We start from the raw sequence: 18,690 nt of genomic DNA, 5'->3' as shown, positions 1-18,690 counted from the left end.
CTAAGGTCCGACTTATATAATAAACGGGAAATTATATACCTTGCTCTTCTCGAACTAGGACACCGCTTACGGCGATTTTCGATACTGCCAAGTACAAGCAAAGTTTTTCGTCTGTTTTTGGAGTGTGAAGTAGTGGTGGGCTCGATAGATATCGTTTTAGTTCCTCTAATGCTTGTTAGCATTCCGGGGTCCAAGCGAAATCGTTCTTCTTTTTTAGTAGAGAGAAAAATTTGTGACTTCGATTTGATGATCTCGAAATGAATCGGCCTAAGGCTGCAATCCGTCCCATTAGTCTTTGTACAGCTTTCACGCTATCCACGATGGTGATGTCTTCGATGGCTTTAATTTTATTGGGGTTAATCTCGATTCCCCAGTTTGACACCATGAAGCCGAGGAACTTGCCCGAACCGACTCCGAAAGCACATTTTTCGGGGTTGAGCTTCATGTTGTATTTCCTCAAAATCTCGAACGTTTCCTGCAAATGGGTCAAATGGTCCTCTGCGCGCAGGGACTTAACTAGCATGTCGTCAATAAAAAATTCCATTGATTTACCTATTTGTTCTTCGAATATTTTATTTACTAGGCGTTGGTAAGTAGCCCCTGTATTTTTTAGCCCGAAGGGCATCACATTATAACAATATGTTCCATATTTGGTGACAAATGAAGTCTTTTCCTGGCCCTCCGGGTTCATCTGGATTTGATTATACCCGGAATAGGCATCGAGAAAAGTGAGGATCTCATGGTCGGTCATGGCATCGATCATGCGATCGATGTTGGGCAGCGGAAATGAATCTTTGGGGCATGCTTTGTTCAAATCCTTATAGTCCACACACATTCTAAGTTTGTTCCCTTTTTTAGGCACTACAACTACATTGGCTAAACATTCGGGATATTTCACCTCCCGAATGGACCCTATCTTGAGAAGTTTGGTTACATCGTCCTTTATGAATGCGTGCTTTTCCTCGGACTGGGGTCTTCTCTTTTGCTTCACCGGTCTGAACCTAGGATCCAAGCTTAGCCGATGCGTTGTTATGTATGGTGGGATCCCTGTTATATCTAAATGGGACCAGGCAAAACAATCAATGTTATCGATAAGAAATTGAACAAGTTTCTTCCTGAGTTCGGGGCTCAACCTCGTTCCCAAGTATACCTTTCGCTCGGGCCAGTGCTCGATTAGTGTGATTTGCTCTAGTTCCTCAATTGTTGATTTGGTGGCGTCGGAGTCATCGGGAACCATGAAAGATCGAGGGACCCTTTGACCATCATCTTCTTCGATCTTCTATTTATCTGGCTGGGTCGAAGCCGACATCTGTGATTGCTATTTAGTGTCTCGTTCTCCTTCTGAGCCCGATCCCTTTATCGGCGAAGGCGAGGATATTGATTTCGCTTCCTCAACGGTGAACATTTCTTTTGCGGTCGGTTGTTCTCCGTACACTATTTTGACACCTCTCGATGTGGGAAATTTGAGGACCCGGTGTAGGATCGAAGGTACAGCTCTCATGTTGTGGATCCATGGCCTTCCGAAAAGGGCGTTGTATCTCATGTCGCCTTCGATCACGTGAAACTTCATTTCCTGGATGGTTTCGGCCACGTTTATTGGTAGGATTATCTCGCCTTTGGTGGTTTCACATGCCATATTGAATCCGTTTAAAACCAGAGTTGCGGGTATGATCTAGTCCTGCAGGCCGAGCTATTCTACGACCTTCAACTGATGATGTTGGTCGAGTTACCTGGATCGATTAACACACGCTTAATTTTAGTTTTATTCATGAGTACTGATATTACTAGTGCATCGCTATGAGGTTGGATGACTCCTTCTGCATCTTCATCATCGAAGGACAAAGTCCCTATGGGTGCGTAATCTTGAGTCCGAGATCGCTTTTCCCTCACAATCAATGTTTTAGTGTGTTTAAGCATTGGTCCTTGAGGGGTATCGGCGCCGCCGATGATCATGTGAATGACGTGCTGCGGTTCTTCTTGCTCGTTTTACTTGCCGAAATCCCTATTTTTAAAATGGTTCTTCGCCCTATCACTCTGAAATTCCCGAAGGTGTCCTTTGTTAAATAAGCGGGCTACTTCCTCTCTTAGTTTCCTGCAATCTTCCATTCTGTGACCATGGGTGCCATGATATTCGCACATTTAATTAGGATTCCTTTGGGCAGGATCGGTCTGCATGGGTCGAGGCCACTTAGTGACTTTGATGCGTCTGATAGCCGACACGATGGCGGATGCACCAACGCAGAAGTTATACTCTGATAACCGAGGTGCTTCTATAGGATCGGCGTATTTATCAAAGTCACTCTTGCTCATAAGTCCCCGAGAATTTTGCCCTCGATCAATCCTTCGATTGTTCCGAACTGTATTGCGTGTTGAACCGTTATTCATCCGATCTGCGACGTACGGTTGATATCGGTCTCTGTTCGACCTTTGTTCTATGTCAATCTCCCTTTGTTTTTTAGTAGCTGTCCTGTTCTGATGTACGGGTCCATACGGAGCTCCCAACTGGTCATCTTCGACCCTAATTTTCGATTGATATCGGTTGTGTATATCTGCCCAAGTTATTGCTGGATACTAGATCAAATTTTGCTTCAGCCGACGTGATGCTGTCAAACTTAGCTCGTTCAACCCTTGGGTGAAATCTTGTACGGCCCAATCGTCTGTGACCGGTGGCAATTCCATGCGTTCCATTTGAAATCGGGATACGAATTCCCTCACCATTTCATTACCCCTTTGCTTTACTTTGAAGAGGTCTGATTTCCTTGTTGCAACTTTTATGGCACCAGCATGTGCCTTTACGAACGAATCTGCTAACATGGCAAAAGAATCGATGGAATTTGGTGGTAAATTATGATACCAGATCATTGCTCCCTTCGAGAGGGTTTCCCCGAACTTTTTCAACAATACGGATTCGATCTCATCGTCCTCCAAATCGTTACCTTTGATGGCACATGTGTAAGAGATGACGTGTTTGTTAGGATCGGTCATACTGTTATATTTGGGAATTTCGGGCATACGAAATTTTTTGGGGATTGATTTTAGGGCCGCACTCGAGGGAAAAGGCTTTTGTATGAGTTTTTTCGAATCAAGCCTTTCTATCATTGGTGGAGCTCCCGGGATTTGATCGACCCTGGCATTGTATGTTTCCACTCTCTTGTTGTTGGCTTCGACTCGTTTTGTGAGTTCCTCGAGCAATTTAGTAATTTCGGGAGTGGTCCCCGATTCTTGCTCGTTTGATTCACTATGGCGGGCTCCGTTCTGGGGGTGATTTCTCGAAGCGGATTGGGATCCGGCCTGCTTTGTATATGAGTTTGGCTTTGTAACAGGGCTATCGCTACTTGTTGGGCTTGTAGCATCTCGAAGATCATACGTAAGCTGGCTCCGATTTCCCCCGTGTTATGGATGTCTCGGGCTACGGATCGAGTATCGCCCTGAATGTTTTTTTCCGGTTCGGAGCGATGATTCGCCTCCAGAGCTATTTGTGAATTGACATCCAATGGTATTTCGACTCGAATTTCGGATACTTCGATTCGAGTCTCAGTGCCATAGTCAAGTGGCCTTCCGTCCCCGGGTGCCAAGTTATTGGTTTCATCTTGAAGGCCGGCTTCGTGGTCGATAGGTAAAGCCATTGCTGATTTGAAGTTGTAAACTAGTGTGTACTGCAGATTTATATCAAACGATCACTGTTATCCTTAGCCCCACGGTGGACGTCAAACTGTTTATCCGAAAAATCAGATAACGTTAAATTCATGTATGGTTCTAAGGATACGTGATACCCTTTGATACAAATTGTATAGAGAGATAGTAATACGAATATTCTTGACTATGAGAATGGGAATAATGAACAGACAGAATGAATAAAATGAAGTAAAACAAGCACAAGAAGATATCTTTTGTTCCAGTGTATTCAGTATATCCATAGCTTACAAGGATCCAACTTTTATAGGAGAGGGTCATTACTTTATTTATAACAAAAAATAATAAAATAAAGCATATAGTGGAGGACCCATGATGATTTGTCTCTTCCTCGATTCCCGCCAAGATTTTCTCTCTTGGTGCGGTTGAAACGACTCTTGTCTGTGAGCTCGATACTGGCTCGAACTCGTTACTGAGTCGAGCCCTTCGGTCTTGGCTTGAGTTCGACCTTCGGGTTGGGCGTCGCACATTTCCGACCTCGAAGCAATGCCCTGCGGATTGATTTGGTCACGGGCTCGATAAGATTATCGAGCCGACTCCTCGAGCAGCCTTCGGACTCGAGGCTCGTTTGTACTGTCTTCGGAGCTCACTCCCAAAATTCCACTCCGATTTCTTACCACTTGAACTCGATCGAACGTAGGAATGCCGAAATCTATTTTGACCATATACACTTATATAAATGTATTAGGTAAAATTATGGTTTATTATTTTTAAAATATTTGTAAAATTTCAAGAAAATAGCTAGTTTTGACAAAGTTATGCACTCTGTCCAATATGCAAGTGCACGAGGACGAATATTCTGCACAAATCAAGAATCCAAATTTAAGAATATTGGTGAATTAATAATCATGAGTTAATATGGAGGTATTACTCTCTGCAATTTTCACTGACAGTTCCATAAGAGTGGCGTTTGGCCTTATTTCTCTACAGTACCTATATTTTTATTTAATAGTTTTGTACTCTCTCAATTTAAAAACAACAATATTATTAGCACTATTTTACGAGTACTAAATTATTTCAAAAGATGTTAGATGATTTTTTTAATTTGTATAGCCTTACCTTGGTGAACATCACTCATTTACTCAGTATTTGTATTGGTTGAAAATAGCAGTTATCATTATTTTTCTGGATGAAGGAAATTTTTTTTTGTTATCCGACAGTGTTATGAATGAGACGCAATAATGCTCACCAGAATCAGATGCCTACAGAAAATTAACTTTTTTTCTCAATCTTCTTCTCTCTTGTTTTCTTCTTTTCCTTTAGTAAACTTCTACCATTAAACTTTTCCTACATTTGACATGCCTGCCATTTTATTTTCAGACTTTGTTCGCTTTGGGTGTGTTTGGTACGAAGGAAAATATTTTCCAATTTTTTCATGTTTGGTTGGTTTAAATATTTTGAAAAATATTTTTTTCATGAACTTATTTTCCTTCAATTGGAGTAAAATATTTTCTCTATCAAGAGAAGGAAAAACGTTTTCCAAAACTCTTTTTCAAGAATGAAGAGTTTGTATTTTTTTACTTGTTGAGAGAGGAGCTACATTACTCCAGCCCACCCTAAATAAAAATATTATTAATAGTACTTTCTTTTCATGTTATAGATAGATTTTTTTTCATTTCAACAAATGAGTATTTTCTTTTCATGATATAAAAAAGTATTTTTTTTATTTTAACAAAAAAATTATTTTCTTTTCTAGAAAAAGTATTTTCTTTCATTTCAACAAAATGATGAAGTAAAAAGTATTTTCTTTCATTTCAACAAAATAAATATTTTCTTTTCATGACGTAGAAAAAGTATTTTCTTTCATTTCAACAAAGTATTTCTTTCATTTCAACAAAGTGAGTATTTTTTTTCCTGATGTAGAAAAAGTATTTTTTTATTTCAATAAAATAAGAACTTTATTTTCATGTTGTAGAAAGAGTACTTTTTTTTCAACCAAAAAAGAAGTATTTTCTTTTTAGCTATGGAGAACAAATTTCAATATTGTTTTGCGTAAAAAAGTAAAGCATCACATTAGTTCCTTTGAATTTGTGTGAATTTTTAAAAGAATATTAAAATTCTTGAAGAAAATAAAGTCCTAAAAACGTTGGGTATTTGGAGGGGGAGGGGAGAGGGGGAGGAGCAAGGAAACATGTGGACTTGGGGGAAGAGGAGGGTGAGGAGTAGGGCTACTTATCGGCGGATCGGGCAGTTATTTACTCTTAATAATTCGGCTTATCGGTTATCGGTTTTTAAATGTATTAATCCGCTAGCCACCCGATAAGATATCGGGCGGATTGGTATCAGTTTAGCTATTATCGGGCGATTTATCGGCCTAGTTGTCCTTCCAACCTGCTGTGTCTATATCGACAGCCTGCCCAAAAATCTCATTTATAGAGGCATACTGGTTACGAGTCCAATCAACGAATATTCTACCTTCACTTAAAAGTGCATTCTTGACAATTTATCTCGTTTTTGTCCTGCAGCTTAGGCAGTACCCAATTGTTGAGCAAATGTTGTCGCCTTATTTGCCATCTCCAATAACTATCAGCAATTGACAAATTACAATCGAACATTTATAAGCTGAGACACTTGAGCGACAAGCTAGAGTTTGAAATGTATTAAGTGGTTGACAATGAATTAGTTCCTGGTGAAGCAAGGCACAAATGCGCACAGAGTATACAAGTACATACATACAGTATATATCAGTAAGCATTAAGAGACAGAAACGAGCTATCTCCATCATAATTCAATTGTCAGTAAGAGACGAGGTTTTCAAATCAATAATTCGTTGATAGGAAAAGATATATATATATATATATATTCTTAACGGGTTAACAGTTTATCCGATAAAAAAATTGAATAATTCGCCCCCAAACCGATATGCCGTTAATAATAAAATTTCATTCCGTTCCCCATCCGTTAAACCGATAAGCCGATACCAATAAGCCATTAAGCCACTTTTGCGGTTCGGTTTTGAACACCCCTAGTGAGGAGAGTACCACAAAAAAATATTTTTTACTCTCTAACCCACTCGAAAATATTCTTCGGAAAAAATTTTCCACTCACCAACCAAACAAGAGAAAGTAAGTGATAAAACCACTCATTTTTCATGAAAACATTTTCTAGAATATTTTCCTTCGTACCAAACACACACTTTATCTCTACTTTTACATAGCTGTAAGTGTTATTCTTTTTTTGCCCCCTCTTTAACATAGTTAACACTTAATAGAAAAGTAAAAAAAAAAAAAAAAAAAGAAGTTTAATATAGCCAGTTTAGTGAACATCAAAGGTCACTTGAACAGAGTTTCTGAAGCTGTCTCCGAGAAGAAAAGGCCAGCCCGGTACATGAAGCATCTCACGTTCATGTATGGTCGGGGAAGGACTGCACCCCAAGGGGTGTGATGTAGGTAGCCCTCTCTAATGCAAGCATCAATGGCTGATTCCACGACTTGAATCCGTGACCTATAGGTCACACGAATATAATTTTATCGTTGCTCCAAGGCTACAACTTTACCGTTGCTACAAGAACATGTTAGATTTTTTTTTTTTAAATCTACATTATCAGGACAGTTTCCTAGGCTTTAATTGAAAGAATTAAAACATAGCCATCATTCAGAGGGGCTCTGTGTATTAATGCAGAGAGGAAGCAATTGAAAACTTACCTACAAAAATTCAATGCAACAGCTAGGAAAATCATGTACTGAAAGACCCTACTCATAAAAACCAAATACAGTAATTAATAGAGTAGAACTTCTATAAAACTTATGTAAAAGAAGTTTTACTTGCACTATCAGGTCACATAAACGAGATTTACAGGTAACCGTCCGTAAAAAGTAAGATCAGTAAAAGCAAGTTACATGCTACATGTCTACAACAAACAAGTTAAAGTACACTGATAGTGCAAAAAAATTGTACATTATCAGTATATATAAGTTAAATCCTAATTAACAATATTAACAACTGAAGAGAGAAGCTTGAAAATAGAGCGCTAAATATCATAGGGCAGTGCCCAAAAGAGAAATCAAATCCATACACTGTTGGAATTACAGGATGTGGAATAGGGAAAAAATCAAACAGAAAAGAAAAGAAATATGAGGCTATAGATGTGGCTTATGGCAAGGCATTCCATCAGCTATTACAACAGAAATACAAAAATGAAGAAAAAATGAACTTCGAGCGTAATAAACAATAAACTAAGGTTCGCGCTATACATACTATTTTTGCATCTACCCTTATTAGCTCCCTTTCCCTTCATCTTCATTCAATATACGATTGCGGAAATCATTAACCATGAGAGGAAGCCCTTCTCGCAAGGGTACTTTTGGTTCCCAGTTTAACAGCTCCTTTGCTTTGCTGATATCTGGTTTCCTCTTGTGAGGATCATCTGCCGTGTTGGCTCTGAACTCAATATTTGCACTGGGATCAATCACTTCTTTAACCACCTGTTTCCAAGTTAATACAGTTTATGAGTGTATTGATAACATAACTTAGCACTTAAAACTAGATACATAACTTGGTTAAATATTAGACATTTCATGCTCTAAATAGTAAATTACTACAACTTGACTGTTAAGCGCTTATTATGTTTTGGTGTAAACTGGAACTTGTAAATGATGCTGAAATCTTGTTAGATCTCATTTCCTAATTTATAGCTCCAACATAGTGCTGATACTCAATAAAACTTACCTTTTCTAAGAAAAAAGAAGTAGAAAACTTGATTCTCATTAGACATTCCATCAACTATACTTTTATATTTGAAGATTAATGTATCCACTGATTTAGTTAATATATGATCTCTTCTCATACGGAAGGCATATCTTCGATAAGCACACATATTTAATACTAACGCATGAATGTATAAACTATAGCAAAAAAAAAAATATTTACATCGTGTAAAATTAATACTTCAGGACTTGGAACAATAACAGAGAGACAAGATTCAGTTTTTTGAGCAATAACAACGAAAATAAATATGAGAATAGATCAGATCCCAACTGTTTATGAAGGATGCGAGTGACACAGATATTCTTTTTGTAACTATGATTTCTCAATAAGCAACATTCACAGCGAGTTGACCATACAAACAGTCCCCAACATATCTGTAGACATGCACATATGCATAAATAAGCATGACTTACCTCAGCAAGCTCCAACATGGTGAATTCTCCCGGGTTTCCTAAGTTGAAAGGGCCAATATGCTCACCCTCCATGAGCGCCACCAATCCATCAACCTTTCATCAAAACAAAGTGCATTATGTTAAATATATCACAATTCAAGACAAAGAAGCCCTTCCTTATGAGTATCTAGACTCTTTATAAAAATCAATCAACTTTATACGTGTGAAGTTTTTCAATTAAAAATCAATCAATCAATGAGCTAAACCTTAGTCAAAGCTCATAAATTAGTAAGATCGGCTAATTGAATCTTCCGTACCTATGCGCTCTTAGGTCCACTTCATTCTAATACTAAATAATTTGTTTTTTTTTAAAAGAAAACACTATGGGTCTTCTAAAGCTGGAAATTCTCTAAATACATTTATCCTGTATGGACATACAAATCCCTAATCAGAATAAAAAAAATAAAAGAAACTTTTGAAAAATCTCGGAGCTAATGTAAGTATAAATGGAAACTAGTTGGAATCGCCATAGAAATCATTTTCTTCCATTGTACATTACTTAGCAGAGTCCACATTACTTAGAATAGATTGTAACCCTTTTGAGATAATTTTCTCTATGTAATTTAAGGTCTACCTGGTTCATCTTTTATTACCTCCAATCATCATATTATTGACGAGCATATGGAGGTATGCGTGATATAGCCAAACCATCACACATTCTTCGTTTCTTTTTAATTGTGGCATGCAAAAGACAATAAAGAACCACAACCGATTTAGACTATGCAGATCTCACAAAATCCACACTATGCCAGCTCTGTCAGACCTACGAACTTCAAAATACATAGTTAAACAAGTCCAGATGTTAATAGAAGTCAGTTATATATTTATCACAGAAAAAAAAAAGAGATAGAAGTCTAAACATATAAGGTTCCATTCACAGGATATTCCTTCTCGAAACAAACCCTTTACATTTAATAAGCATCGTGTTAAATCTGAAGCATGCATCTTAGTACATAGATAATATCAGCATAGCATCATGGCCTGCTTCCAGATAAATGCAATTTTTCAGTGACTAGATCATCTCCACAAAGACTAATCAAATGCAATAGTGTATTTACCGAAGAAACTTTTAATTTGGTAATTGTCAAACTTAGTTAGATGAACAGAAGACAATCCTCTTCTTTTTAACTTGCAAAGGTGTATGTGAATAGAGCATTCAATGGGACAACATAGCCGATATGCCATAGCTAATGACAACCCCTTTACAGAGGAATATTTTTAGATCAAAAACCTAAGTTTTGCAATATAGTAGGAAAAAACAAACAATGGGAACTTTTTGTGAAAAATTGAGCATCCAGTACAAATTCTTAAAGCAATTGATAAGGTCTAAAATCTTTATAAAAACATGTCCTTACACTCCAAATGTGGGACATTATATATCTCCAATAACTTCCAAGCATTTAGTGGCTCAATTTGGTATCTTTAAATTAAGATAATCGACGATTCCAACTATAAAGAATTCATTCCATGATGCTAAACAGAATATAATCACAAGCAATGGTGCCCTGCCCATTGTGATATTCTAGGAAAGTTTAAAATAAGTTAAACAGTTGAATAAGTAGCATGGCAGTAAATAGAAGTTACTAGTACGTACTAAGGAGCTAAGAATCCCTCAGTGGCATCAATATACTCCCTACTTGGCATTTTAGTTGACCTGCTTTTCATTTTAGTCATGACCTTTTCCCTGAATGGGGGAATTCACAATCCTCAAAAATTGAGAATTAACATAAAATAATCTTATATTGTTTTGAATAGGATGCATCATCTTTGAACTCATTCCATATCTTCAACATTACCCTAACATGTCTAAAACCAATATCATAATTCATAAGCAGTTCAAAGTTTTCTTTTTCTTAATATTTATAAAAGTTAAACTAGGTAGTCAATTTGGGATAGAGACACCATACATCTTTTAAAATCTAGTAAAACATTTTGTCTATTTAATGAACTTCAAAATTTTGAACATGGAAACTCCAAAATTAACTTCTTGCTCAATAAGAGAATTTCACTAGTAATATCGTGTAGCAAATTTAACAGAAAAACAGATATTTATAGTAGAAAAAGAAATAGGTTGCATTTAAGAGTCAGAACGTCGAATGTTGTTCATAACATGATTGTAACTTTTGTAGTTCTTTTATCATCTATATGGTGGAAAGCTTTTCCTACAAACTTCGGAACACAAGCAACATATATATTCGTCACCGAGAACTCAAGTCAAGATTCACTACCATCCCTACCACCCGTGACCAAATTCACTTGAAGCAACTAACACCTTATGCTTTAGCCACCCTTGGCCACCTTCAACCAATACCATATACTGCAACTATCTACTGCCATCTAATGTCCTTAAAAACATAAGTAAATATAAAGATAACATGCTAAGGCAGAAACAAGGAATGAGGAAGAGAACTGATTAAGATGCAGTACCAGATCAGAGACATATTGAAAGCTTCGTGTTTGCTTTCCATCACCATATACTGTCATTGGTTGGTTGCGGATGGCCTGCAAACATGGTTTTAGAATAATAAGTAATACAAAAGGACTTTAAAAGGCAAGCTCAGGTTAAACTAATGATATTATTAGCTGAGAGAACAAACCTGGGCAACAAAGTTGCTGACAACACGTCCATCATCTAGACACATACGAGGTCCATAGGTATTGAAAATCCGAGCAATACGCACCTGTATGCAAAGATTCTAAGCTGTAAAATTCTACGCCATCCCTGCTGTACATGTAAAACATGCACGTATCCTGTGGTACCACCTACCACTTACCACTTGAATTCATTTAGCTTTTGCAAGTGGAAAGAGGGAGAACACAATACAGAACTTAACTTCAGAATGAATCTTATTTGGGTAAAAAATGACTTTCTATATTGTTGCCCATTTTTTTTGATAAAGTTCTACATTGTTGCCCATTTTTTTTGATAAAGTTCTACATTGTTGCCCATATTCCATGCTCTCTCATCATAATATGCTGGAGTTTGTTCAAGAACTAGCAAGAAAATAGGTTTCAAGTTGAATTTCCAAACTTTTCTTGAGAAACACTAAACTCTAGAAAATAACAAATAATTTTGATGGATAGGCACCTTGATTTTATATTATAATTACTCCACCAAGCTATATAACATGTTAACATACAGTTCTGAATTGCATGTAGGCAGCTTCCTAGTGTTCAAGGAAGAAAAGAGTCCAAAGAACAAGTCACTTTACCTATACATATTACTGCCCTCCAAATTGATCTTTGCATTTTGAGATGTAACATTCATTCTGAAAATAGCAACTTTAGACCTTAATTTATCCTTTGTCTCTTGCCATTATCTTCTTTTTTTTCAAGAATGTTTCTGCTCCACTTTAAGCAGACAATTAAATAAATCCTATTCTCCATGTTTTAAGTTCAGACTTCTTTTTTTTTTTTTTTGATTGTTTATGTTTTAAGTTCAGACTTCTCGGGCAGAATAAAAGGGTCTTCGAAATTCTCCATTGTAGTGTCCATAACTAGCTGTTTTTATGCTTTTAGGGCATAGAAGCCTAACAAATAGAGGCCAAGTGGAGATCGATAAACACACAATCTACTACTCTAGAGTCTAGATCACCAAAAGTTTCACCCTATTCAAGGCATCTGTCATCACAAGAAGATGATTCGAAAATTCGATAGAGTTTTCCGGTGGCACAAAAAGCACCCCACTGATCTTTCCAGGTCAAAGACGAAAAGTAAGGGATAGTGCATTTTACTCAGTACTTCAGGCAAAACATGCTGCATTTAGTTTCTAAAGAACCCAACTAGGTAGATAATTTGCATAGAATCTTAAAAACTTTAGAATTAGAAGACTGTTAAATTGCACTATAAGCATTCAGCAGATCACATACCCCCTCCATCCCAATTTATGTCAAGGCATTTGACTGAAGGAAGACTTTAAAACAAACAATAGAAATTTGTGTGGCTAGAAATCATCTCATTAAGTGTAGAAAGGGAATTTTTTAGATGAGTTGGTACTAAATATAGAAAGTTGTTATTCTTTTTGGCACCGACGAAAAAGGAAAGAGTGGCACATAAATTGGGACAGGGGGAGTACTATTTTTATCTGTAAAAAAGCAAATCCCCATTACCTCAACACCTGCACCGCGATGGTAATCCATAGTCAAGGTTTCAGCAGTCCGCTTTCCCTCGTCATAGCAGCTCCTAACACCTTGATGATTCAAGACGCTCAAACATCATTAAAACCAGCTGAAGAGATAACTTTCGTTATACAAGAGATTTGTTAGGTTATACAGACCTATTGGATTCACATGACCCCAATATGTTTCCTTTTGAGGATGCTCAAGCGGGTCACCATAGACCTCACTTGTACTGGTAAGCAAGAACCTCGCACCAATCCTCTTCGCAAGGCCCAACATGTTAAGCGTGCCCATCACATTTGTCTTGTAATCACAGTTAAGGATCTCAAACGCATCCAAATTCAATAAACTAATGAAAGAACTCACATTTCCATAACATTTTACTAATTATAATATTAGCACAAACACACACAAACCAAAGAAGTATTATACATAAAGCTAATTTTAAACAATAAGCCAAGTAATGATCTAGAATTTTTATAACAGTTGGGGGGAAGCCCGTTACACTAAGCTCCCACTCAGGTACGGAGCTAGAAAGCGAGATACAGGTTCGACCAAACCCAATCGCTTTAGTCCAAACCCTATACGTGTATTAAAATTTCAGTAAATATGTAAAAAAATAAATTCAGAACCCAGTTACTAACAAGTGATGCCGCTATCCTGCAATTTAGAACTCATAAAGTTCAAATCCTAGCTCTGTTTCTGCTCCCACTATGAGGAGGGTATGGGGAAGGGGCGGACCACATTGAGTCTATTCTATGCAGCCTTACCTTGCATTTATGCAAGAGGCTGTTTGCACAGCTTGAACCCGTGATCTCCTGCTCACACAACCGGCAACTCGCGCGCCACCTTCCAAACTGATATAACAGTTCTGACAGGTATTTTACAAATTCAATAAACAAATCAAAGAACACTCATTTCAATAACATTCAACTAATTATCATGCAGACACACACATACACAAAACCAAAAGAGGTGTTTCTACGATGAATCTGAAAACTAAGCCAAAAAATTATCTTTAAAAAAAGGATATAATAGTTTTGACAGGATTATACTTGTAGTGAACAGGAGAAGCAGGGCAAGCCAAGTGATAAATCTGATCCACTTCCAACAAAATAGGCTCAACAACATCATGCCTAATAAGCTCAAATCTTGGATTCCCAAAATGATGCATCACATTTTCTTTCCTCCCAGTAAAAAAATTATCAATAACAATAACATCATCACCTCTCTTAATTAACTTATCCACTAAATGACTCCCAACAAAACCAGCCCCACCAGTTACAACAATCCTCATCCTTTTCCTCCCAACCCCAACTGGTACCCTCCCTTTAAAAATTGGTACATTATTATATGATGAAAATGTTGATAAAGATTCATGATTTAAGGCATTATATGATCTGGGAATTGAAGAATGTGGTTCAGAAGATGTGCTTAAGAGAGAAAGACTAGGTTGAAATATAAAGAAAGTGGAACCAATGAGAATGCCAATAAGAATGAATAAAAGTCTTTGTTCTTTGAGGAGATAGTTAATGGATCTGGGAAGAGATCTTGTTGGATGTTTGAGGGTCTTTGGTGAGTATGGTAAGCTTATTTGAGAATTGGGTATTTCTTCATCTCTTCTGCTTGACTGTTTATGCAATTTCATAGCTTTTTTTTTGGAACTGATAAAAGGGAATCTGAGATTTGTAGCTCAAGTGTATTTGTGTGTGTGTGATTTGGGGAGTTTTAAGGTAAAAGAATTGTTTGATTAATAATGTAAAGAAGATGAAAATGATATTGCAGCGAAGCAACTAACTACCTGGTGTTTGTAGGATTTGATTTCAGTGATCATTCGAGAGAGAGCGAGAGGGGGGGGGGGTTAAATGGGCTGGGCTTCTACTCGGGCACAAATCCTTGGGTAGATGAGCTGTTAGAAATAGCGATGTGATAGCCACTTTTTAATATGGTATTTATTTTTTTTTTTATTTTTAATGCTGAGCAAAAATAGTCGCTACTCTATTAAAATTAATATGAAAAGATGTTTTTACCCTTTTTTCATGAGTAACATTTACAATGCACACATGAAATTAAGGACGTCGTGTCCTTAACATTTTCACTGCACATATGAAGTTAAGGACATGATGTCCTAAAGTTTAACAACGGAAGGTGCAAATACAGGACACTTTGTCCTTAATATTTACACAGTATTCATGAAGTTAAGGACATCATGCCTTTAATATTTACACAACACTCATAAAGTAAAGGACACTAAGTCTTTCACATTTACACTGCACACATGAAGTTAAGGATACCGTGTCCTTAATATTTACACTGCACATATGAAGTTAAGGACATGAGGTCCTAAAGTTTAACAACATAAGGTGCAAATACAAGTTAAGGATATTATGTCTTTAACATTTACACCGTACACATGAAGTTAAGGACGTCATGTCCTTAACATTTACACTGCACATATGAAGTGTCCTAAAGTTTAACAATGGAATGTGCAAATACAGGGCACTTTGCCCTTAATATTTACGGATAATTTCAGAGACCTCCCTCCAGGTTTTGCCCTATCACACTGACCTCCCTTGTGATTTATAATATTACGCCTAACTCCCTTATTTTATTTTTCTTGTAACCATTCTTTAAACTTATTTAAAATAAATATAAATAAAATACAATCTGACAGTTTTGCCCTTTTAAATGTTAATTTCTTTCAATTAGAGAAATTACTTTGAATTTAATTACTTGAGTGTTAGAGAAAGTTTGATTTTTCTTGTCATCAAAATGGTCCTTGAAAACAATATAAGAACTAATGAAACCGACGTAGCTGCTATTTTGTTTGGATATGTTTGGAATATTTTTGAAAAATAAAATAAATAAAATGAGAAGAGACTAATGTCGAATATTAATAATGTAGCTTCGTTAAGTGTTGTCACCAACTCTGGCCTTTTGTCATGAACATATTATATATTTGCAAGTCAAGCTACTGGATACTGTGACTACCTCATTCCTTATACATTTTACAAATTGGATAACCTTCTTCGGTAATAACAATAAAATATATTATAATAGTTTTGTTACATAGAATAAATTAAAAGGTTAACAATTATAGTCTATTTGTAGTTTAAAATATCATCTCGTTACTAAAAGAAAATCTACATGTAGGGGTGTATATAGGTTAGGTTGGTTCGTATTTTTCAATATTAAAAAGGACAAATCTGTCAAATTATATTTTATTTATATTTATTTTAAATGAGTTTAAGAATGGTTACAAGAAAATCAAAATAAGGGAGTTAAGCGTAATATTGTAAACTACAAGGGAGGTCAGCGTGATAGGGCGAAACCTGGAGGGGGGTCTCTGAAATTATCCGTAATATTTATACAGCATTCATGAAGTTATGAACATCATGTCTTTAATATTTACACAACACTCATATCTAGCACAAGGGTATTTTCGTCCGGGGGTAAAAAATTATTAAGCATTGGCTAAAGAGTAAATATATTTTAAATAGCGGCTAAAGAGTAAAAACATCTCTAATTAGTGGCTAACTGTTCACTTCCCCGATGAGCTGCTGCTTCTTTAGGGTGATTTACATAAATATGACACTTCAATGCCACTCTTAATTTTTTAATGAAGAACTAATCAAATAGTTGCTCATCCAACTTAAACTAAAAATAACCGGTGAAAGTATAATATATGCATAATTTAAATATTATATGAGTGTAGTTGTGTATAATCAATGTACAATCTATGTATATGGCTAGACAAAGTAAATAATAAATATGGACGGCTATTCGTGTAAAGATTCTTTTTTGATCTTACTTGCTCTATGGGCAGAACTTTAAGTTTAACAAGTGTCGCCCCTCGCTTGTCACATACACAACACTTTTGACATTTGACCTAAAAGATTTGCTCATGGGGCAAGTGAGGGTAAAAAAATAAATACCATCAATTTTCAAGGTCACGAGGTATAATTCCCGGCCTCTTTATCCATTTATGCAACATTTAAGTTTTAGCAATAATCCCCCCCAAAGAATAATTAACTTAAATAGTCGCTTATTTAACTGTTTAAACTATATATATATATATGTATAACTATGTATTATCTTTGTATACATATCAAAGAATAAATAATGAATCAGGTCGACTATTTGCGTAAAATCCCTTAATCTAACCCAATTGTTCCACTGGTAACAAGGTAATACATCCCAAGTAATTTTCTTCACCAGAGGTTGAGGTAACTTTTTGGAATGTACTCTTCTCAGCAGTATTTTAAATAAAAAATTTGAAAAGATATAGCATTTCATTATATGTTTATAGTTTTTGGCCAAATTTTTGAGAACTTGGAAGTGATTATATATATATATATATATATATATATATATATAGTATTTCATCACCTTATTTGTGTATTGTAGATAAATTGTTGAAAAATTAGGAGGATTTCATTTTTCAGAAAAGGTACTTGATTTAGAATAAGGTGTTTAGTCAAGTTTTTCCCAACTAGAAAAAAACAAGCGAATCGACATTAACAACCAAATACCTTTGATTGTATTTTAAGTTAGCTACTAATTTATGAACAGAAGGAAGTGGAAACCATCAAAACCTCCTTGCTTATTTTTAAAGATAAAACAATAAACAAAAACTCATGTGAAAAAGGCCTAGCTTCATGTTACGCTTCGAGGTTTAATAATGATTTTTTTTTCATCTTCGAGGTTTAATAATGATTATAGTCATTTGTTTTCAGCCTTTAACTATAGGAAAAGATTTAAGCTTCAATTTATTGCTGGATTATTTAATGGGCAAAGGGCCAAATATACTCTTATACTTTCGAAAATGGTCTAAGAATACCCCTCGTTATATTATTGGGTTATCTATACCCATGCAGTCATACTTTGGGTTCAAATATACCCATCATTTAAACGGAGGTGCACGTGTCATCGTCATGTTGGCCAATTTTAAATATCTCCTAATTAATTAAAAAGACCCATTACGCATACCCGAAAAAATATTTTCTAAAGCAATTTTTTTTTTGTAAAAACTGAATTTTGTTTTACTAAAAACTGAAAAAAGCGAAAATATATATTTTTTTCCAGTTTTTACAAAAAAACTGAAAAATATTTTCTAAAACAATATTTTTGTAAAAACTGAAAAAAAAAAAAACTGAAAAGCAATTTTCTAAAGCAATATTTTTTGTAAAAACTGAAAAAAACTAAATATTTTTTTACTAAAAACTGAAAAAATCGAAAATAGTTTTTTCCACTTTTTAGAAAAATATTGCTTTGAAAAAAATTAAAAAATAATTTCTAAAGCAATTTTTTTGTAAAAACAAAAAAAACTAAAAAGTAATTTTCTAAAGCAATGTTTTTGTAAAAACTGAAAAACACAAATATTTTCTTTTTTTCCAGTTTTTAGGTAAAAACATTTCATTTTTTTCCAGTTTTTAACTGCTTTAGAAAATTACTTTTCAGTTTCTTTTTCAGTTTTTATAAAAACATTGTTTTATAAAATATTTTTCAATTTTTTTTAAAGCAGTTTTTTTGTAAAAACTGGAAAAAAAATATTTATGTTTTTTCAGTTTTTAGTAAAAAAAAATTCAGTTTTTTTCAGTTCTTATAAAAAATAATTGTTTTAGAAAATTGCTTTTCCGGTATGGGTAATGAGTCTTTTTAATTAATTAGGAGATATTTAGAATTGACCAACAAGATGATGACATGTGTCCCTCCGTTTA

General features: G+C 35.4%; 1 protein-coding gene across 1 annotated transcript; it reads right to left on the bottom strand.

Annotated features, from left to right (window-relative positions):
* Positions 1 to 7,649: 7,649 nt before the first annotated feature.
* LOC107776859 (UDP-glucuronic acid decarboxylase 1) lies at positions 7,650 to 14,807 on the bottom strand. The gene is made up of 7 exons (XM_016596801.2): positions 14,004 to 14,807; positions 13,129 to 13,276; positions 12,962 to 13,041; positions 11,450 to 11,533; positions 11,280 to 11,354; positions 8,814 to 8,906; positions 7,650 to 8,117 (listed from the first exon to the last, which is right to left on the bottom strand). The coding sequence occupies exons 1-7, from the start codon at positions 14,616 to 14,618 to the stop codon at positions 7,911 to 7,913; spliced, it is 1,302 nt and encodes a 433-aa protein (XP_016452287.1). The 5' UTR covers positions 14,619 to 14,807; the 3' UTR covers positions 7,650 to 7,910.
* Positions 14,808 to 18,690: the final 3,883 nt, after the last annotated feature.

This window comes from Nicotiana tabacum, chromosome 2 (genome assembly GCF_000715075.1).
Source record: "Nicotiana tabacum cultivar K326 chromosome 2, ASM71507v2, whole genome shotgun sequence".
Classification (NCBI taxonomy): Eukaryota; Viridiplantae; Streptophyta; class Magnoliopsida; order Solanales; family Solanaceae; genus Nicotiana; species Nicotiana tabacum.
This window is presented reverse-complemented; position numbering and strand designations above follow the sequence as displayed.

What these genes read in the sequence shown, in the direction of transcription:
- LOC107776859 (XM_016596801.2), bottom strand. Translation starts at nt 14,618, where the DNA reads ATGAAATTGCATAAACAGTCAAGCAGAAGAGATGAAGAAATACCCAAT. An exon ending in ATAATCCTGTCAAAACTATT is followed by an intron (nt 13,277 to 14,003) that starts ATATCCTTTTTT and finishes AACTGTGATTAC; the next exon opens with AAGACAAATGTGATGGGCAC. An exon ending in TTCAATATGTCTCTGATCTG is followed by an intron (nt 8,907 to 11,279) that starts GTACTGCATCTT and finishes TTTTGATGAAAG; the next exon opens with GTTGATGGATTGGTGGCGCT.